Source organism: Sinocyclocheilus rhinocerous, unplaced genomic scaffold (assembly GCF_001515625.1).
Source record: "Sinocyclocheilus rhinocerous isolate Xijiao unplaced genomic scaffold, SAMN03320098_v1.1 scaffold942, whole genome shotgun sequence".
Classification (NCBI taxonomy): Eukaryota; Metazoa; Chordata; class Actinopteri; order Cypriniformes; family Cyprinidae; genus Sinocyclocheilus; species Sinocyclocheilus rhinocerous.
In genome coordinates, this window is record NW_015627890.1 from 1,244,244 (window position 1) to 1,265,063 (window position 20,820).

Below are 20,820 nucleotides of genomic sequence, written 5' to 3' on the forward strand. Positions count from 1 at the left end.
ACGTGCAGCAAGTGTATTTTAGCTTATGTCCCGCCGGTTCATATGTACGCATCTAACCTCCGAACCACGCAGCAGATTCGTTCTGAACGAATCTCTTCCCAAATCGTCCCTCCCTAACATTTTCATCTCGTTTTTATTCGTTGACGTCAATAGATGACGTCAATAGATTTACGTCATAGTTTTTGTCATTCAAAAAGAGTTTTAGTTCGTTATCGTCTCATTGTCGTCGGTGAAAATGTAGTTGACGAAAATTATGACGAAAATTATTCATCAACGAAATTAACCCTGATTCAGAGACTGACATGTTTGGAGTGGTTTTGATGCACAAAGTTGTTTTTATTGTCTCTTATAGCAAAAACCTTTTATTTAAATCCATGAAAATGCAGATCCTTTTGTAAGTAATCGAAAAATAAAACCTTTTTAAAACTGTTGTTTCATTATTACCACTGATTTAGCAGATTTTGGCTCATATATATGCTTAAATGTAATGTTTTATATCATTTATGCTGTTTGGTTAAAAAATAAGAATAACTTCATTACAGTAATGAGAATCTAATAAGATTTACTATTAAGAATAATGGTAAATATAAAAAAAAAAAAAACATATTTTTAAATTCTGATCGTTGGATACGTCGTATTTTAAGTTATTGTGAAAAAGCCAATATTTTGGTATACATTTCTACCATATTATCTTGCAGAAGAATCGTTCATTCTTATGTTAATACTATTAAATGCAAATATTTATTGAACGTATTTCTTCTATGTACTTTTTGGTTTGTGAAATAAGTAAACTGAGCAAATAGAGGGGTGCAGTCTTCACTTTCCATGTTTGCTGTGTAACTTCCATACAACACTGATGTATGAAATGCTGAACACTTACTCCTGACGCAGGCGTGGAGGGTGGAGGACTTCCGTGTAGCAGCAGGGTGAAACCTGAAAAATATGTCAGTTCATCAATAAGCCCCCTCTACGCTTTCCATTTCATTCAGTTTTGGAAAGTTTGTGAGACTAGTAAAACACATCTGTTGTGACACCAAAGTGATGCAATGATGAAGACGATGACTAAATATTTTTTGTTCTTTACCCGGGAAGGCATCCTCCACACACGGCGTCAGAGTGTGAGGTCGGTGCGGTCGAGATCCAGCGGTTCAGTGCCTTGCAGGAGAGATGTGGGCGGCACGGCTCAGTGTCATGGGTATCAGAGAAGGTGCCTGCTGGGCAAGTCCGGCACAATCCGGTCTCACCGGGACTCTCAACTTCCCCGCAAGCCTTAAAGAAACAAATACACACCACTAAGATTGTGTGAAAGAACAAACTGTTACGTCTCTTATAGCATGGTGTCAAATTGCGTGGTAGATCAATAAATGAACAATGAATAAATGAATATATATATATATATATATATATATATATGTGTGTGTGTTTTTTCTGATATATACCTAAACAGGAGTGAATTCCCTGTACAGAGGTCATAATGTAGGACGTACTGGAACAGAGACATGTTTTATGGACTGTGTTTTGGTGTTGTTATTTCTCACCATGGTGGGCTCCTGTCCGGCTGGACAGAGCGGACACACACACCCGTCCTCCCACCAACACTGCACCGCTAATGTCCCCCATAACTCCAGCAGCTACAGAGACACACACAAAAAAACTAACTGCTGTATAAATACTAGTACAATACAGTGGGTAAAACGCAAGACACTACAGGTGAAGAGGGTAAAAGTTTTCACTAATAGAAATCACCATATATTCCCCAGTTGATTAATCACAGTACATTAAGACAATTGTTTTGTATTACAAGTTTTCTGGAATGTTATGTTTAAATATTCAAAAAAGGTATTGTCTAGTTAAATATGCACTAATTTGCATAAATTTCCAGAACAGAAATCTGAACATTGGTTAAAGCCAGATCCAAAATTCCTTTTTTCAGTTTCTTGACATATTTTTGGGTTTTCTGGGATTTTGGACATTCCTTTCTATCACATAAGAAATCAGAAAATACTGTCAACTGCCAGAAAAACAATTACCAATTTCTTAAAGTAACTCTTTAAATCAGTCAAATGATATATGAACAAACCCCTCATTAAAACCCTTCATAATATAGATACTGTAAAATGTTTAATAAAACAAAGATTACTGGATTATGTTTTACAAAAAAAAATACTAAAGTTTTTCTACTTAGAAATTTCACATTTAATTCAATGTGTTACTTGCTGTTTCTTTGTAAATGCGAAATTTATGAGTGAAATTTGTTTCTACACTAAACTGTTTTTAGTGTAGATTTCTGGCTCGATGCATGAGAAAAAAAAACTAATTTTGAAACTTTAAAATTAAGTTTTTTAATTGAAATCTACAGATGCAAATAGATTAAGTGTAGTAATAAATAATAAACACTTAAATGTGTATTTTGGATGTTTCTTGCCACTGGTTTGAGAGAAGACAAGTTATGAAAGCAAAATAGCTTAACATTTCACAATTTTCCAGCACATGAAAAAAATATGTGTGCCTGTAGTGTCTTGCCTAAATGTAGTATGGTACGGTGCAGCCGTTTATAGTATACAGTAGTACAGAATAAGATGTTACTTTATTGGCTACATTGCAGATTCTCTGTGCACTGATGGAAGGAACATTCAGAGAAGTGTGAGAAGAGACACAGTGTTCTGAGAGAAACCTGACTTCAGCACACTGCAGTAATCACAGGTTCACACACACACACACACACACACACACACACACACACACTTTAATGAAGAGTCTGATACTTACGATCAGACAGACAGGAGCTGAGCAGTAAAGGTGGTTCTTCATCTTCTTCAAAATATTCTTCTATACTCATGTAATCTGAAAAAGACACGACAGGAACTCAGTGACACATGCAGCAAATATAACATCATCAGCGTCAGCAGAAACCACCATAACCTCACGATGCCAGAGACAGGTAAACAGCACTTAGACTCTCTTGTGATGGACACGTTGGGTTTGTATGTGTACAGAAGTGATCTATAAGCTAAAGCGTGGTATAAATAGTTAGCTGAACTAAAGCAGGCCTATGGTTTGGGGCAGCACTGCTTTTCTTGGCCTATTTTTAGACCAAATATGCCCAGTCAGGCCAGAAACCACTTACTGGATCTACTGGAGCGAGAGAGAGGGAGAAATGGTTCTGAGAAGGTCATAAAGTCATAGTGGAGTATATCATCACTGTTGAACTAATGCTCAAAAAGCTCTCATACAAACATCAAGATCTACACCAGACCATGAGATGCCAGCTGTGGATCTCAGACCCTCTTCACAAATAAATGAGATTAACCGGAGACCAGACTTTAGCTGGAGTTTCTCGCTTCTCAGATTTTGTGTCAAAGAAAATGATCGGTAATCTCACATGTCCTATCTGGTTTCATAAGAGATCTCATTAAGGTCTCAAAATGTGCTTTAGTGTGCAAATTAAAAGTCACAGACTTAATATGCAATCAAGACCAAATGATCTGAGCTGCTCTTCACATTCATTTTTTGAAGTTGTAAATAAAACAAAAATTATTGGAGTATGTTCTACAAGAAGATTCTATTTGAGTCTTTCTACTTCAAAATTTTAAGTTTAATGTGCAATGTTACTTGTCAATTTTTTAAAATTATTTATGAAATGTACTAGCAATTTCTCAGTGAAAATAGTTTCTACACCAATTCTTCTCAGTGCAATCTTAGATATGACAACTATTCTTCTTCTTTTTTCACTAGATTCAAGACTTAAGAGAATTTTCCTGGGCTTTGAATAAGCAGCTTTTTTAGAGTTTTGAAGACATCATAATAACTACTTAATGAACATTATATAAAAATTGAAAGTGAAGTAAAAAAAAATAATAAAATCTACACTGTAAGAAAAAAAACTGTAGGAAAAAAGGGAAAAGGTACTGGTAATGTTTAATTTAATTAATTTACAGACATTTCATTTCACCCTAAATCACAATGCAATGCAATGCATAATTCAAAATACGAGTAACACGCCTGTGAAAAATCAATACGAAAATACTTTTCTTAGAGTGCAATGACATTAAAAACAAGACAAAGTTACCTGAAAAGCAAAATTCTGTAAGACTAGACATTTTTGGTCTACTAATTTGCTAGTTTGCTAGACATCTGTTTTCTAATACAAAAACTATATTCTAAATCTCTACATAATATTAACTTATTTAAACTTTATAAAACAATGCTAAATATAACACTTCATCATCCAGTTCCACAGCACATATGGAAAAGATAAATAAAGAACAGGATAATCTCTAAGACAACCAGACGCCTGTGCTGCTTTGATCTCGTCGCCATGACAACAGAACGCACACAGGTGCCGACTGAGAGCCACACTTACCCCAGGGTGGTGCTGTGCTCTGTTGCCCTGGTAACAGCTGAGGATGCTCTGCTCACTATGATGACGCCTGCTCACTGTCCCACTGTACCTGTCTGCATAACGCTGTCATTCCTTATACTGCCACTCAAAACCACGACCCCTCCCACCACCCGAGACAGGCCCCTCCTCCTTTACCACAATCCTCCAGTCAAATGAGTTTAATGATGATTTACACATTGTGGTGGAGAGTTTATTTTCCAAGTAAATGTTTTCTAAACCCAAGTGAAGAATATAAAACATGAATGAATAAAAACACAATAGCTGAGCTCAGACAGCACGCGTCAGTCTGCAAGACATTTTGGCCCACGCTGGTTTCTGCTGCCAATGATTTTAGCACATGACTACGGCAAAAGTTCATTACCTACTCTACAAATATATATCTAACCTAATGGTGAAAGTGATTATGCAAAGAAGGACATGTTCCCGGATCATCCTTGTTTGGCCTGACATGACATTACTAACATCCAATCAGATTTTAGGGACAGAGAAATGGATGCAGTTTGGGTCTGTAAACCAGTCTTATCAACCTATAAATTCCCTCCATTTCTTTCCCATTAAGTAAGACCTGCAAAATGATTTACTGTATTTTAATGCATTTATTAAAATAAAATAATTATTTTAAAATATATAAATATAATTTTTAAATAAATTGTATTTAAACTATATATATAAATATATATATATATATTTGGGAGAAATGTTCTAAGAATGAACGAACACCCACCTCCTTCTCCTCTTTCGCCCCGGCCGCCCACCCACAAACCACCACACAGAAACGGCTCGTCCTTCACATTTCAAGATCAGCTGCCAGTCAGACGTGCCCCATGCCTACTTAAATTTAGCTCTTTCATTAAAAAGCAATAAAGTCCCAACGAACAGTAATTACAGTTCTTGCAGCTCTATCTCCGTACTGTCCAATTTCTCCATTCCGTGGCTTTGGGAGTGCATGAAAAACGGCATAAAGTAAATAAAACAACAACAAACATAAAACAATCACCTAGAATTATCCATTTTAGGATCTGTCATGTTACAAATTGGAAACGATGAAGGGGTTGCCCTGGCCTGACTTTTGGAAGCGTGGCGTTTTGCAGCTCGCGTCCTGCCAGCATGCTGCTCCAGGATCCAGACTCGAGTTCTAGACCGGAATCAAGCCATAATACAAGACAAAGCCAGAGTCCCGGTCCAAGAGCAGAGCTCTATTCTACAGCCAAACCTTCAGACTACAAACCACAGTCTAGCCATCGCTAGACTGACACATTCCTGCTGAGCCTTCAGAAGTATTGATTAGCTAAAATATATAGACAGACATCAAATATAATTCAAAATATATTTTAAAATTTAAAATAACTGTTTTGTATTTTAATATATTGTAAAATGTAATTTATTCCTGTGATCAAAGCTGGATTTTCAGCATCATTACTCCAGTCTTCAGTGTCACATGATCCTTCAGAAATCATTCTAATGCTCAAGAAACATTTATAATTATTATATTTTTTTCTCAAGATTCTTTGATGAATAGAAAGTTCAAAATAATTTTCTTTTTTTTTAAATTTTCATTGTTACAAAATATTTCACACTACATTCTTTACCGTTACTTTTGATAAATGTAATGCATCCTTGCTGAATAAAAGTACTCATTCATTAAAAAAAAACAAAAAAACTTGTTGACCTTATTAAAGAATTCAAGCCATGTGAGCTTGTCTTGTAACTCCTGTCAGCAAGTTTTGACGCTGACATGTGCCATATCACCATGTGTCACTTCCTGTTCTCACTCTGAAAGTTCAACACCGCCGTCTTCTTTCAAATCCCGACCAGCCTGACGATGCTGACAAATATAGCCTAAGATTTTATTAGCCAGACACTTTCCATTTTCCTACCCTCATTTTCACTCCCTCCATCTCTCTCTGTTCCTTCAAAAGAACTGACCACACTTTGCTTTCAGCTGCTAACAGCATGTTATGTTGTATGTCCTGCATGTTTCAAGATACGTGCCAACCACGTGCTGCGGCCGGTGACCACCACAATCCCTCTGTCACCAGGGGTGAGGAACGTTACGCAACAATTACAGCATCCAAAGAGGGACAGACCTCATCAGACAATGGGATGAAGAGGGAGTTTCTGCTCATAAAGCTGTATTGGGCTTCCTTTTATGTTGCTTATAAACAAATGAGCATGATAATGCTGAGCAGAGAACAGCAACATTGACGTTAGGACAGGACGGTCCGTTAGTCAGATCGATGGCAGTGTTTTGGAAACCTGTGTGAAAACAGTCATTATTTCTGCAAATTCATTTTCTAATGCTATTGCCACAAAAATCAAGCTCTTCAGCTTCAAGGGCGCAAAATCTTTTAAAATATATTTGTAATATACCTTTATATCCATACAGTGGGTACGGAAAGTATTCAGACCCCCTTAAATTTTTCACTCTTTGTTATATTGCAGCCATTTGCTAAAATCATTTAAGTTAATTTTTTTTCCTCATTAATGTACACACAGCACCCCATATTGACAGAAAAACACAGAATTGTTGACATTTTTGCAAATTTATTAAAAAAGAAAAACTGAAAAATGCTCAGTATTTAGTAGAAGCACCCATTTGATCTAATACAGCCATGAGTCTTTTTGGGAAAGACGCAACAAGTTTTTCACACGTACCCACTGTATATATTTCCACCCCATGTTATTTAGATTTCATATTTATATAGTGTTTTTTTTTACTTCCAAAAAAACCTGCTTAAACTTGTAAAATAGACATCATTGGGTGGAACTGTCTTTTGAAATCCAGTAAGAATGACTGCATTTGCTAACAGCTTTTTAATCAGAGTTAAATCAACTGCAGTGGTAAATGAAGTGTTTTGTTGCTTGTGTGGAGGTGTCTCATGTTCCTGTTTTGGACCGTTCGCTGTTAAAAGACGAGGTCACCGATACACAAACACGATTATGGGCCATGTGCATCATTCTACTGTGGTTTCTGCTAAGAAAAACAGAGGAAAAACCAATTATTCTCTGAGATGAAACATCTGCCTGTTCAAAATAAGGCCCTTGATGTCATACCTAAATAACAGTTGCTAACCACCATTCTGGACAAATACCTACAAAATGGCTATTATCTGCTCCTATGCACAAGAGATGTGACTATCCATAACCACTATAGATAGCATAACGTTAGATGTTTTCGCCATTAAATACATGATTGTCTCATAAGTATTAGCCTAGATGGTGTCTATATTTAGGTTTGTTTGTTGTTGACTTGAACCAGTGAAGCTATCCTTACAAAATACATTGAAGCTATTAAGGGAACAATATCTTTTTTATATTTTTATATTTAAATAGGTTTAAATATATAAGCATATAAAACTATATGTTGGCAATATTATGCAATTAATGCAAAATGCAGCACAGGGACTTTAGTAGTGTCAGTACTTCTATTGAGTGCAATGCATGTACTTCTGCTGCTGTTTGTATCTTTCCATTAAGTGTTTATTTACAGTAGTAAACGCAAGCTGGCGGTGACCATGTCAATGCTGAGAATGTAAACGGACACAGTGAGAAAGAACGTCACTGGTGTAGGATTCCACTCGTTTGATTGACAGACTGACATCACCACCTGCAAGGGAACAGACTCAGTGTTTGCTTGCAGACTATCACAGCGTTCAACAAACATTTCACTATCTACAATAGAAAAAGAGAAAGAAATAATTACTTACAGAAGGAAATGTAAGAAATGAAACGAGGAAGAAGGACATCATAAGATGCTTGACTTTGCAAACAGCCTAATAAAGCACACAAAGCAGGAATCTATGTCATAACATTGCTGAGATCATTCTGGCAAATAAATGTTAATGAAAACCATATGTTAAGTGATTCCACATTGCCAACAACTGAGATTCTCACAGCTTGATCTGCAAAAAATGGTTTAGCTGTAAAATGCAAAAAGCCAAACCCTTGTGAAAACAAAGTGTGCTTAATTGTATTGAATGTGCACTTGTAGTGTATTTAAAAAACATGTATTTGCAGATAATATAATATTATGAAACAAAAGGCCACTTTCATGACTATGTTTCTTAACATAGTAAAAATTCCACTTTGTAGTAATATAAAAGTTGATTAAATTAAATCACATTTTAATATAATATAATATAAATCACATTTTAATATATTGCTGTGCTTTAAACTTATTTTGAGGTGTTGCCTTACATACTAAAATGCAAGTAAAATAGTCTACATGATTTTAATTTGAACTGTAATGTGTTATTCATTTTACATTGTAAATTACAAATGTTTCGATAGAAATTACGATAGGATAGGAACGATAGGAACACTCCACCATTTTTGAAAATAGGCTCATTTTCCAACTCCCCTAGAGTTAAACAGTTGAGTTTTACCGTTTTCGAATCCATTCAGCCGATCTCCGGGTCTGGCGGTAGCACTTTTAGCTTAGTTTAGCATAGATCATTGAATCTGATTAGACCGTTAGCATCTCGCTCAAAAATGACCAAAGAGTTTCTATATTTTTCCTATTTAAAACTTGACTCTTCTGTAGTTACATCGTGTACTAAGACCGACGGAAAATGAAAAGTTGCGATTGTGTAGGCCATGGGTGCAGCAGGCACAATGATATTACGCAGCGCCTGAAAATAGGCTTATTGGAAGTTACCTAGCTGGGACTATTTTCAGGCGCTGCGTAATATCATTGCGCCTGCTGCACCCATGGTACGGCAGCTAAGTTCCTTGGTATTACGCCGGAATGAGAGTATAGTTCCTAGCCATATCAGCCTAGAAAATCGCAACTTTTCATTTTCCGTCAGTCTTAGTACAGGAAATATATATTCTTAAGGACATCAAGACTTAAAATAAAACTCCAAAAAGGTGTAAAATATGTGACCTTTAAGCCTTCTAGAGTGTGCGATTTCAGCAATCTTATAAGATCATTACAAATCACACTGTGCAACATGGATCTAATAAACATTGCGTAGGACACGTATGCAGACTGTACGATGATGACACTTAGTGAATCGTAGGCTATGACGCAAGTTACTATTAAAGGAACACTCCACTATTATTGAAAATAGGCTCATTTTCCAGCTCCCCTGGAGTTAAACAGTTGTGTTTGACCGTTTTCGAATCCATTCAGCCGATCTCTGGGTCTGGCGGTAGCACTTTTAGCTGTAGCTTAGCATAGATCATTGAATCTGATTAGATTGTTAGCATCTCGCTCAAAAATGACCAAAGAGTTTCTATATTTTTCCAGCGCCTGAAAATAGTCCCCAGCTAGGTAACTTCCAATAAGCCTATTTTCAGGCGCTGCGTAATATCATTGCGCCTGAAATAGTCCCCAGCACGTTCCCTGTGCAAGCAGGTGGTCACGTTGGTTATGTTGACGGAAGTTAGCCTATTTTCAGGCGCTGTGTAATATCATTGCGCCTGCTGCACCCATGGTACTGCAGCAAAGTTCCTTGATTATTACGCCGGAATGAGAGTATAGTTCCTAGCCATATCGGCCTAGAAAATCACAACTTTTCATTTTCCGTTGTTCTTGGTACACGATGTAACTACAGAAGAGTCAAGTTTTAAATAGGAAAAATATAGAAACTCTTTGGTCATTTTTGAGCGAGATGCTAACGGTCCAATCAGATTCAATGATCTATGCTAAACTAAGCTAAAAGTGCTACCGCCAGACCCGGAGATCGGCTGAATGGATTCGAAAACGGTAAAACTCAACTGTTTAACTCTAGGGGAGTTGGAAAATGAGCCTATTTTCAAAAATAGTGGAGTGTTCCTTTAAATTTTAGTTTACTATAAATGTAATTTATGGAATTTTTTTTTTATTTTAAATAAAAGAAAATACTATTTCAGTCTTTCTACTTTAAAAAAAATCATTTTTAACTCAATATTTTACTTTCGGTTTCATTGTAATTATTTTCAAAATATAGGCTACTAGCAATTTTTGAGTGGAAATTGTCAAAGTAAATCCAACACCAATTTTTTTGTGTGTGTTTCAAAGACAATAGAAATAATTATGAAACTACATGTATAGATGTACTTTGTCACTCTTAAGTTCAACTAATTAAATTTAATATCAATTTAAACTATAATACATTTTCATTTAAATTCAAGTGTCCTAAGTGTCTGAAAACATTACATTCATTTTTATTTATATTAAGTTTTATATTAATTAACCTCTAAAGTATATTGCTTTTTGGTATTAATAAGTACTCTTTGCTACTACTTTTTCACAATGGAATGCTTGCTGGAAAACGAGAAGAAAAGGGAGAGACCTGGAGGGAGACAAGCTAATTTCATCAGGTTGGAAATTAAATACCAGGAAAACACTTCCTTGATGTGGACGAAGCCCAGATCCCGAGGGGGGAATTCCACTCTCAGTTCTGTAATGGCAGGAATGATAAATGCACCCATATGCCATTGAGAAAGAGGAGTTTTATGACACTTCTGATGGAATATATTTTCATATTATAATTTGTATTTGTTAACAAAAGAAGCACATTTTCCTTACTCTTCCAAGGAAGCCAAATGTCTAGAATAAGGGGGGACACAACCTTTGCCTTTAGATGAATTGGTCACCCAAATCCACTGGCCGTGTCTTGTTCTCTGAACCTGTAATTATCCTCCTCTACAGGAATGTCATATTACCAACGCTGCCCCATGCTAATTAATGGATGTCGGCCTTTGCGGAGGGCGTAGGCCTGAGTCATGTGGCCCTGCATCTGATGGAGAGGGGACTTCCTGTCACATGTCCATCTATGCCCTCTAATAACACCCTGAACGGGACCAAATGAGGCCCCGGCACCAAGTGCTGTATCATCACATCCTGAATAGCAACATTTTCCCTTTGTGTTGGTCTTTGTGGTCACAGCTAGTGTAAAAACTAACATTCCTGGAGCTCAGCATGGTGCTAGTGACGCCAAGATCCTGGGTTTAGTTCCTAGTGGACACACATTGTAAAATACACACTTCAAACATGACTCACAATGGTCTTCAATATGCTAGTGATTCTGATTCAGGAAAGAACTGTTCTTTTGAGTCAAATCTTTGTGATGAATTGGCTGAAATGGTTCACAAAACAACCCACTGACACAATGGACCAATAATGATTTGTTCACAAACCGGACTGAATCAGCTCTCAAATCAACAAACCACTGACTCATTGAACCAAGAATAATTCATTCATAAATCAGACTAAATCACTCAAAACAGTTCTCAGATCAAAAACCCACTGATTCATTGAACCAAGAATGATTTGCTCACAAACCAAACTGAATCGCTCAGAGCAGCTCTTAAATCAACATTCCACTGACTCACTGAACCAAGAATGATTCTTTCACAAACCAAACTGAATCTCTCAGAGCAGTTCGCGAATCAACAACACACTAACTTACAGTACCAAGAATGATTTTTTCACGAACCAAACTGAATCACTCAGAGCTGTTCTCAAAAGAACAACCCACTGGGTCCTTAAACCAAGAATAATTCATTCACAAATCAGACTGAATCACTCAGTGCAGGTCCAACAACCTGATCATGATTTGTTTTTGTTTTTTTACAAATCTGATTGATTCGCTCAGAGCAGTTCTCAGATCAAAAACCCACCGACTCAATGAACCAAGAATAATTTGTTAACAAACCAAACTGAATCACTCAGAGCAGTTCTCAAATAAACAACCCACTGACTCGTTGTATTAAAAATGATTCATTCACAAATCAGACTAAATCACTCGGGGGTTCTTGGGTCAACAATTCAAAATGATTGAAGCAAGAACAAGTAAAAACTTTTTCAGACAAGAGATGCAAATAACTTTTAGTACTGTTTAATCCAAATTATAGTTAGATTCTGAATGACTTGTATTTTATGAGCTAAATATAGCCACAACAAACTAAACTGGAATACATGAAATGACCAGAAACACTCTTGATATACATATAATTGGGGGGAAAAACATAAAGGGCCTACATATGACTTTTTGGCACATGTAAAAGCCATAAAAGAATTACTGAATATTTTTTTAAAACTAATGTCTTGACCTTCATATCAAAAGACTTGCAAATAGTGTCACAGATCAGCCATTTCAACATTTCTTAATTCACAGAAATATCATAATGTACCTTTAATGTTCAGTCACACAACTCAGTGTATCACAGTAGTGGAGTCAGCAGAAGCCACAGGCACACAGAGTAAATCCCTGCTGATCTGAGGTCAGAGTGTCGGCGTGCCAGCAGAGCCCAAACCGCACAGAGGTCAACACGGACACGGCAGCCAACGCAGGTAGATGTCTGCACGCGAGGAAGGGAAAGTATACAGTAAATTTGGTCGTTTCTGGTGAAACGGTCCACCAACACAAATAATAAAGCTTTAATTAAACCATTGATTCTTGCATCCAGCCGTGGAGGGTTTGAAATCTACCCAGACGTTTGCTTCATAATTTCAGAGGAGCGTGCCCAATGTCAGAGCGCAATGGCTCCTGCCAACCAAACTCCCACTTCAAAACTCTGAATTGGTGCTGTCGCTCCAGTACGGGTCAAGCAAAGAACATGGGTAATTACAGATAACAGACCTAGCAAGACCTCTCGGGCTTCCGGGCAGAGTTGGTTCTTGTTTGGACAGCAGAGTCACACTAACAGAATCAGGATGGTCAAATGATCTCTATCAAAACAAAACTATGCAAGCATGTGAAAAATGCACTGCCAGCTATGCGAACACATGAACATAAGTCTCGTTCATATGGAAACATTCTGCCACAGTCTGGCACTTGTGCAGATGAATTCAGATTGCTGAATTCTCCAATGGGAATCAAATTCTTTTTGATTATTTTTCATGATAGTTTAGGACCTACAGCAGAAGATCCTCTAAACTTTCATGATAAATAATCATGGCTTTATGCAACAGCAGTAAGTGTTTATGGGTATGAATATGTGAAACTCAATTTAACACTGGTCTACGCCTGCTCAAATTTCATTGTAAAGACACAATTTTAGAAAAAAGGGCTAAGTTATGCCTGCTCAGAACCACTTTAGCCCCTAGTTGTAATTGCTGTGTAAATGCATTTATGCCACCCTTGAGCAGCATTAAACAGTCTGTGGAAAGATGCTTAAATGCCACTTCAGAAGTATTTCTGTGCCACCTTTGCAGTGTAAATTTTATTGTGTTAAGTCAATCTTAATACAATAACACATGCCATTTTTACAGTAAATGTGGCACAGAAGCGCCTCTAAAGTGGCAATTAGGTGTCTTTACGCAGCCTGTTAATGCTGCTCAGAGGTGGCATAAATGCATTTACACTGCAATTTTTAACTGTATACTTTTATACTAGGGGCTATGGTGGGTCAGAACAGGCGAAATTTAGTCAGCCTTTTTTTTGTAGCATTTTGCTTTAAACAGAACTTTGAGCAGGCACAGAGCAGCCTTAACCTAAGGCGTATTTACACAGCTTAGTTAAGGCTGCTCTGTGCCTTCTGTGTAAAGACGCAATGCCACAATAAAAGCCAGACTAAACTATGCCAACTCAGCCCCTAGAATCAAAGTACTTTATAAAGTTGCAATTGCTTTGTAGATGCATTTATGCCACCTCTGAGCAGCATTAAACAGTCGGTAAAGACACCTAAATGTTTCAAAAGTGCTTCCGAGCCACCTTTGCAGAGTAAATTTGGCATTAGCTGTGTACAGATGACTATTATGCCAAATTTACAGTGCAAAGGTGGCACAGAAGTGCTTCTGAGGTGGCATTTAGGTGTCTTTACACAGACTGCTTAATGCTGCTTAGACGTGGCATAAATGCATTTACACAGTATTACAATACTAGGGACTGAGGTGGGTCTGAGCAGGCATAATTTAGTCTGGCTTTTATGCATTTTGTCTTTACACTGAATTTTGAGCAGGCACAGAGCAGCCTTAACTCGGCTGTGTAAAGACACCAATTAGTGGTCTGTTTATTAACTGCCTAATGCACATTGCACACAAAAATGCTAATAATTAGCTGAAATCAATTTCTTACGAGATTGACTGGCTTTATCCAACTTGCACTAACTATTTAAGATAAACCAAGTACTTCACATATTCTGCCTCTAATGCCTTTCTGTGTACAGTAGGGTGGGTGAGAATTAAAGGTGGATTAAAAGTTGCAAAGTATGTAAAGTTGTGCAGACTTCATGCTGATGAGTCAAATATCTAAATTCAGATGTGCCAAATATATTACAACGTCAGAGTGAGTCTGCTGGCCCGTCCCATGACGAACATTGCCTGTATTAGAAATCATGCATTTAATCACACTGCCTTAAAGTTACTAAAGCATGTGTATGGCTCATAAAGCAGGCAATGCTGAACAGGGTAATAATAGTGCAGATTTATTTCAAACGTGAGCATAAAACACGTTTAGGCATTTTGTTAGTGCCTGACAAAAAAAGTCAAACTACAAAGACGTGGCAATTACATCCTGCTTTATAATAGTCCAGGCTGTGTGCCAATGCTGCGTATCACTATAATATTCATGGAGGGTTTACAAAAGATGTTAATTATAACGACAAGGGTGGCGCCTTGAAACTTAAAGTCTTTTAAATAGGAATGTTGGGATATATCCAACATGCTCTGGTGCCTATACATATATGTTATACAATGTTTTATAACACAGTATTTTTGTTTATAGTGCAGACTATAAATTATGCATGCAGCACAAACATGTGTTTCCAGCTGGTATAAACCGCAGCTGGCGCAGTGCGTGCCAAAGTCTGGAGCCAGAATGTGTGTGTGTGTGTGTGTGAGAATCCGACTAGTGGGCGACATATTATGATGAGCTGTATTTAAACACGCTCGCTGCTTTCTCTTAGTTAACTCAGTTCACTGGAAAAGAGCAGAACAATTTGTGGTACTTTAAAGAGCTGAAGTGGATGACACCATGACAGGAGGTAAATGATGGTGATACATTATTGTGTTATGCTTCATTTCGTAAAACCAATAAATGCTGTTCCCCATTCTACTCTCATATATCAGATTCTGTGGAAATTGTAGCAGGTACGAGATGTTTATAGACCCTCCATAAATGATTTTGGTAAGTTCACAACATATAGTAAAACACAATGTTCCTGCAATGTCAATGTCATTTTGGTGCATAATGCAATAATAAAATATAAACATTTAAAAAAATTGTTTATGCATTTGTAATCGTAACACTTCATAATGAATATATACAAATTATAAATGATACTTAACAGATCAGTGATTCCCTTTACAACAATGTACCATGGTAATCATAGTTTCTATACCAAAATAACTACAGTACAGCTATTGTTATTGCTGTAATAATAAACTAATTTTTAGGTAATAAAATAATATTATAATAAATGTATACATCTTTCAGAATGTTTATCATTGTTTATTTCCCTTCTTCCTAAGTAACATTGGTGGTTAAAAAGTGATTTTAGAAACCAATAAATGGAAAATCAATAGAATTTTGTCAGAAAAGATAATGGTACACGGTACATTTTTCATTTAACGACTATGTGCATCCAAATATGCACGTATGCAATTATTAAAATATATGAATCTGAATCATAAGTTTATCAGCATTATACAGTGTAATGCCTAATATTTATAAACGTTATCGATGAAAGTCATTATATAGCTAGACCTTTTAAAATCGTATTTAATGCGTCTGTAAAGGAGGAATTCTAATCATAATCAAAAGTAGTAACTTAAAAGTAATGATTCAGTAATCATTATTTGAATATCGAACTTTTCTAAATAATGAAAATCAAAGGTCATGAATATTCAGACACTGAAAGTATATAATAATCATATTAAAGTGTTTTTAAAAAGTGACCGACACTGTTTTACAGCCCTTGAAGTGAATGGAAGCATCATAGTGCATAAGAATATCACGAAACGCCAAGGAACTCAACACATTTCTATTGTCTACTATATGGAACGTTTCAGTAGAAATATCATCAAAACTCTACAAACACCAACATATTGAAGTACAGCTCAGTACAGTATATCCACACTCATCTCAGTATGCCGTATAGCCTACAGTACAGAACACAGATCCCATTCTATAAGTTACTGAAAACACACCGGCAGAAATGCCGCATGCCGCAACTGTCCCCGTCCGTCTGTTAAAAACTCTTTCACAGTCAATAAAGTTCGTGTCTTTTCTTACCTGTTTTACTGTGAAGTCATAAGTGTCCGATAATCATCATATGCAGGATATGTAATCTATAATTACACACAGAGAGGGAGAGAGACACAGAACCGCGGAGATGAGCAGGCGATCCAACATTTGAACCGAGTCGCGTCACAGCGCGTGTAACAGGAGCTTCACTTCACCTCCCACCCGGCCGCGCACGCTCTCTCTCTCTCTCTCTCTCATAATATTCATGGAGGGTTTACAAAAGATGTTAATTATAACGACAAGGGTGGCGCCTTGAAACTTAAAGTCTTTTAAATAGGAATGTTGGGATATATCCAACATGCTCTGGTGCCTATACATATATGTTATACAATGTTTTATAACACAGTATTTTTGTTTATAGTGCAGACTATAAATTATGCATGCAGCACAAACATGTGTTTCCAGCTGGTATAAACCGCAGCTGGCGCAGTGCGTGCCAAAGTCTGGAGCCAGAATGTGTGTGTGTGTGTGTGTGAGAATCCGACTAGTGGGCGACATATTATGATGAGCTGTATTTAAACACGCTCGCTGCTTTCTCTTAGTTAACTCAGTTCACTGGAAAAGAGCAGAACAATTTGTGGTACTTTAAAGAGCTGAAGTGGATGACACCATGACAGGAGGTAAATGATGGTGATACATTATTGTGTTATGCTTCATTTCGTAAAACCAATAAATGCTGTTCCTCATTCTACTCTCATATATCAGATTCTGTGGAAATTGTAGCAGGTACGAGATGTTTATAGACCCTCCATAAATGATTTTGGTAAGTTCACAACATATAGTAAAACACAATGTTCCTGCAATGTCAATGTCATTTTGGTGCATAATGCAATAATAAAATATAAACATTTAAAAAAATTGTTTATGCATTTGTAATCGTAACACTTCATAATGAATATATACAAATTATAAATGATACTTAACAGATCAGTGATTCCCTTTACAACAATGTACCATGGTAATCATAGTTTCTATACCAAAATAACTACAGTACAGCTATTGTTATTGCTGTAATAATAAACTAATTTTTAGGTAATAAAATAATATTATAATAAATGTATACATCTTTCAGAATGTTTATCATTGTTTATTTCCCTTCTTCCTAAGTAACATTGGTGGTTAAAAAGTGATTTTAGAAACCAATAAATGGAAAATCAATAGAATTTTGTCAGAAAAGATAATGGTACACGGTACATTTTTCATTTAACGACTATGTGCATCCAAATATGCACGTATGCAATTATTAAAATATATGAATCTGAATCATAAGTTTATCAGCATTATACAGTGTAATGCCTAATATTTATAAACGTTATCGATGAAAGTCATTATATAGCTAGACCTTTTAAAATCGTATTTAATGCGTCTGTAAAGGAGGAATTCTAATCATAATCAAAAGTAGTAACTTAAAAGTAATGATTCAGTAATCATTATTTGAATATCGAACTTTTCTAAATAATGAAAATCAAAGGTCATGAATATTCAGACACTGAAAGTATATAATAATCATATTAAAGTGTTTTTAAAAAGTGACCGACACTGTTTTACAGCCCTTGAAGTGAATGGAAGCATCATAGTGCATAAGAATATCACGAAACGCCAAGGAACTCAACACATTTCTATTGTCTACTATATGGAACGTTTCAGTAGAAATATCATCAAAACTCTACAAACACCAACATATTGAAGTACAGCTCAGTACAGTATATCCACACTCATCTCAGTATGCCGTATAGCCTACAGTACAGAACACAGATCCCATTCTATAAGTTACTGAAAACACACCGGCAGAAATGCCGCATGCCGCAACTGTCCCCGTCCGTCTGTTAAAAACTCTTTCACAGTCAATAAAGTTCGTGTCTTTTCTTACCTGTTTTACTGTGAAGTCATAAGTGTCCGATAATCATCATATGCAGGATATGTAATCTATAATTACACACAGAGAGGGAGAGAGACACAGAACCGCGGAGATGAGCAGGCGATCCAACATTTGAACCGAGTCGCGTCACAGCGCGTGTAACAGGAGCTTCACTTCACCTCCCACCCGGCCGCGCACGCTCTCTCTCTCCCTCTCTCTCTCTCTCCCTCTCTCTATTCATTCAGGTGAAGATTTACCGCATTGTCAAAACAGTACCAAGTAATATTACAGCCTACAGAAGGACATAAGAGAAATGAATTTAAAACGATATAAAAACCTGTTAGTTAGTTACATACAGTGGACATCAAAAAAGTATTTGAACATTTTAATCACTCTTAAAGGACGTTTTAAAGAAATAGGGCCTAGTTCACCCAAAGAAATTTACCCTCAGGCCATCCAAGATATAGATGAGTTTGATTCTTTATGGGAACAGATTTGTAGAAATGTAGCAATGTATCCCAATGGGTGCCGTCAGAATGAGAGTCCAAACAACTGATAAAAACATCACAATAATGCACAAGAATCCACACCACTTCAGTCCATCAATTAACATCTTTTTAATCAGCTGTTTGGACAAAATGCACTGCAGCGGATTCACTTGTAATGATACATTTTTCCAAATGTTCTGATTAATAACCAAACTCATCTTCAATTTTGGTTGAACTACATAAGACACTTAGTTGATAATGAAATTACATTCATTTAGCATGTTCCCAAAGTAAAATAATGCAGAAACAGGGGGAAATGCATATTTCTCTCTCTTTCTCTGTGGCATGTGGGACAAATATAAAAGCAAACATCTCACCTTATATTTCATCTAAACAGTGTCTACATATGCTCTGCTCTTTTGGATTAGCATGTTTCTGTCTCTCCAGCGCTGTATGCATGGAATGCACTCATGCAGCATAAACACATGCTGCAGGGCAGTTTAACAGAATCTCACACTAATTTCTTGTCATTCCGGGTGCGTTTCAACAATGAACCCTACAGCAAAAAAATAAAAAATAAAATAATAATAATACGGTAATAATAAAAAATTCTAAATTCATCATTGAAAATGTTGGTTACTAGTGATTTCACTCTGAATTAATTTGATGGTTGTCATACAGATGATAGCAGCCATCCAATGAAGTGTGCATTCAATTAAAGATCTAAATACTAATGTCTGGAACCAAAGCACATGTAAACCCAACAGCCTTTACAATGTAATTGCACAGTTGATTAAATTAACACAACATTTGTAATAACTTTCAGGTGCCAATGAAAGTACATGTTATATTTTACATTTTTTTCATTTTCTATGGAATAATAACCAAACATAACTTGTTTTGATTTTTGAAAATCATTAAAAGTGGGTGATTCAAAATAGCTTTTGTTGCCTGTTCAATTGAGTAATCAAGATGGCAAAGACAGTGAATCTTTTCAGCACAATAACACTAAAAATATAACTAGATTTAATCATCACAGATTTTTTTCTTCTCAATTTTCACAAATTTACACAATCCATTTATTCGGTCTATACGGCCCTAACTGTGTTCGTCCTCCTCACTGGTACAGGATGCACATGATTATTCAAACTTTTGCATATTTGGCTTAACTGATGCTTCTGTAGAAACCTTAAGTTACGTTTTTAATTAAATGAGTGTTCTTGGTTACTCTTGAGAGTGAGCTCATGTACGCTGCATCATTCTTTGGTTTCTTGTACGCCAACTGCGCTGAATCATGCGTCAGAATAAAAACAGACCTCTCACACAAACCATGAACTGCAGGGTCAGGCGATGAACATTCATTGCATGAAATTATAAAGCTTCCCTTGTGCTCTCGCACAACTAGTTCGCTGTGAGAGGATGTGAATTGGTCTTGTGTATTTTATTCAGTTTGTATGAACGTCGGACAGTCATTCAGAACCATCATGTGCTGCATGCTGACACACAAGCAATGCATTAGTAATATATATTTTTAATACTTGAATTAAGCAAGGATACATTAAATTGATCAAAAGTGACAGTAAAGACATTTATAATGATACAAAAGATTTCTAGTTCAAATAAATGCTGTGCTTTCTATTCAAATAATTCTGAAAACATTTTCACGGTTTCTACAAAAAATAAATAAATAAATAAATGTAAACAAAAAAAAATCTTTTCAACAATCAGAAATGTTTCTTGAGCAGCAAATCAGCATATTAGAATGATTTCTGAAGATCATGTGACACTGAAGACTGGAGTAATGATGCTGAAAATTCAGCTTTGATCACAACAATAAATTACATTTTATAATATATTCAAATAAAAAATAAATATATTAAATTGCAATAATATTTC

At 36.2% G+C, this 20,820-nt stretch overlaps 1 protein-coding gene across 3 annotated transcripts in view; it reads right to left on the reverse strand.

The window, feature by feature from the left end:
- LOC107735202 (tumor necrosis factor receptor superfamily member 19L-like) overlaps positions 1-18,577 on the reverse strand; it is a 33,602-nt gene extending 15,025 nt beyond the window's left edge. The window contains exons 1-5 of one of the 3 annotated variants that reach the window (XM_016546974.1): positions 18,449-18,577; positions 2,770-2,844; positions 1,539-1,631; positions 1,085-1,269; positions 881-933 (exon numbers count right to left, since the gene is read on the reverse strand). In XM_016546974.1, coding sequence (XP_016402460.1) covers positions 881-933; positions 1,085-1,269; positions 1,539-1,631; positions 2,770-2,811 — 373 coding nt within the window. In that variant the 5' untranslated portion in view covers positions 2,812-2,844; positions 18,449-18,577. Of the gene's footprint in view, positions 1-880; positions 934-1,084; positions 1,270-1,538; positions 1,632-2,769; positions 2,845-12,523; positions 12,559-16,566; positions 16,696-18,448 lie in introns of those variants that run through there. The other 2 variants (XM_016546967.1, XM_016546979.1) reach the window with 2 other exon arrangements.
- Positions 18,578-20,820: the final 2,243 nt, after the last annotated feature.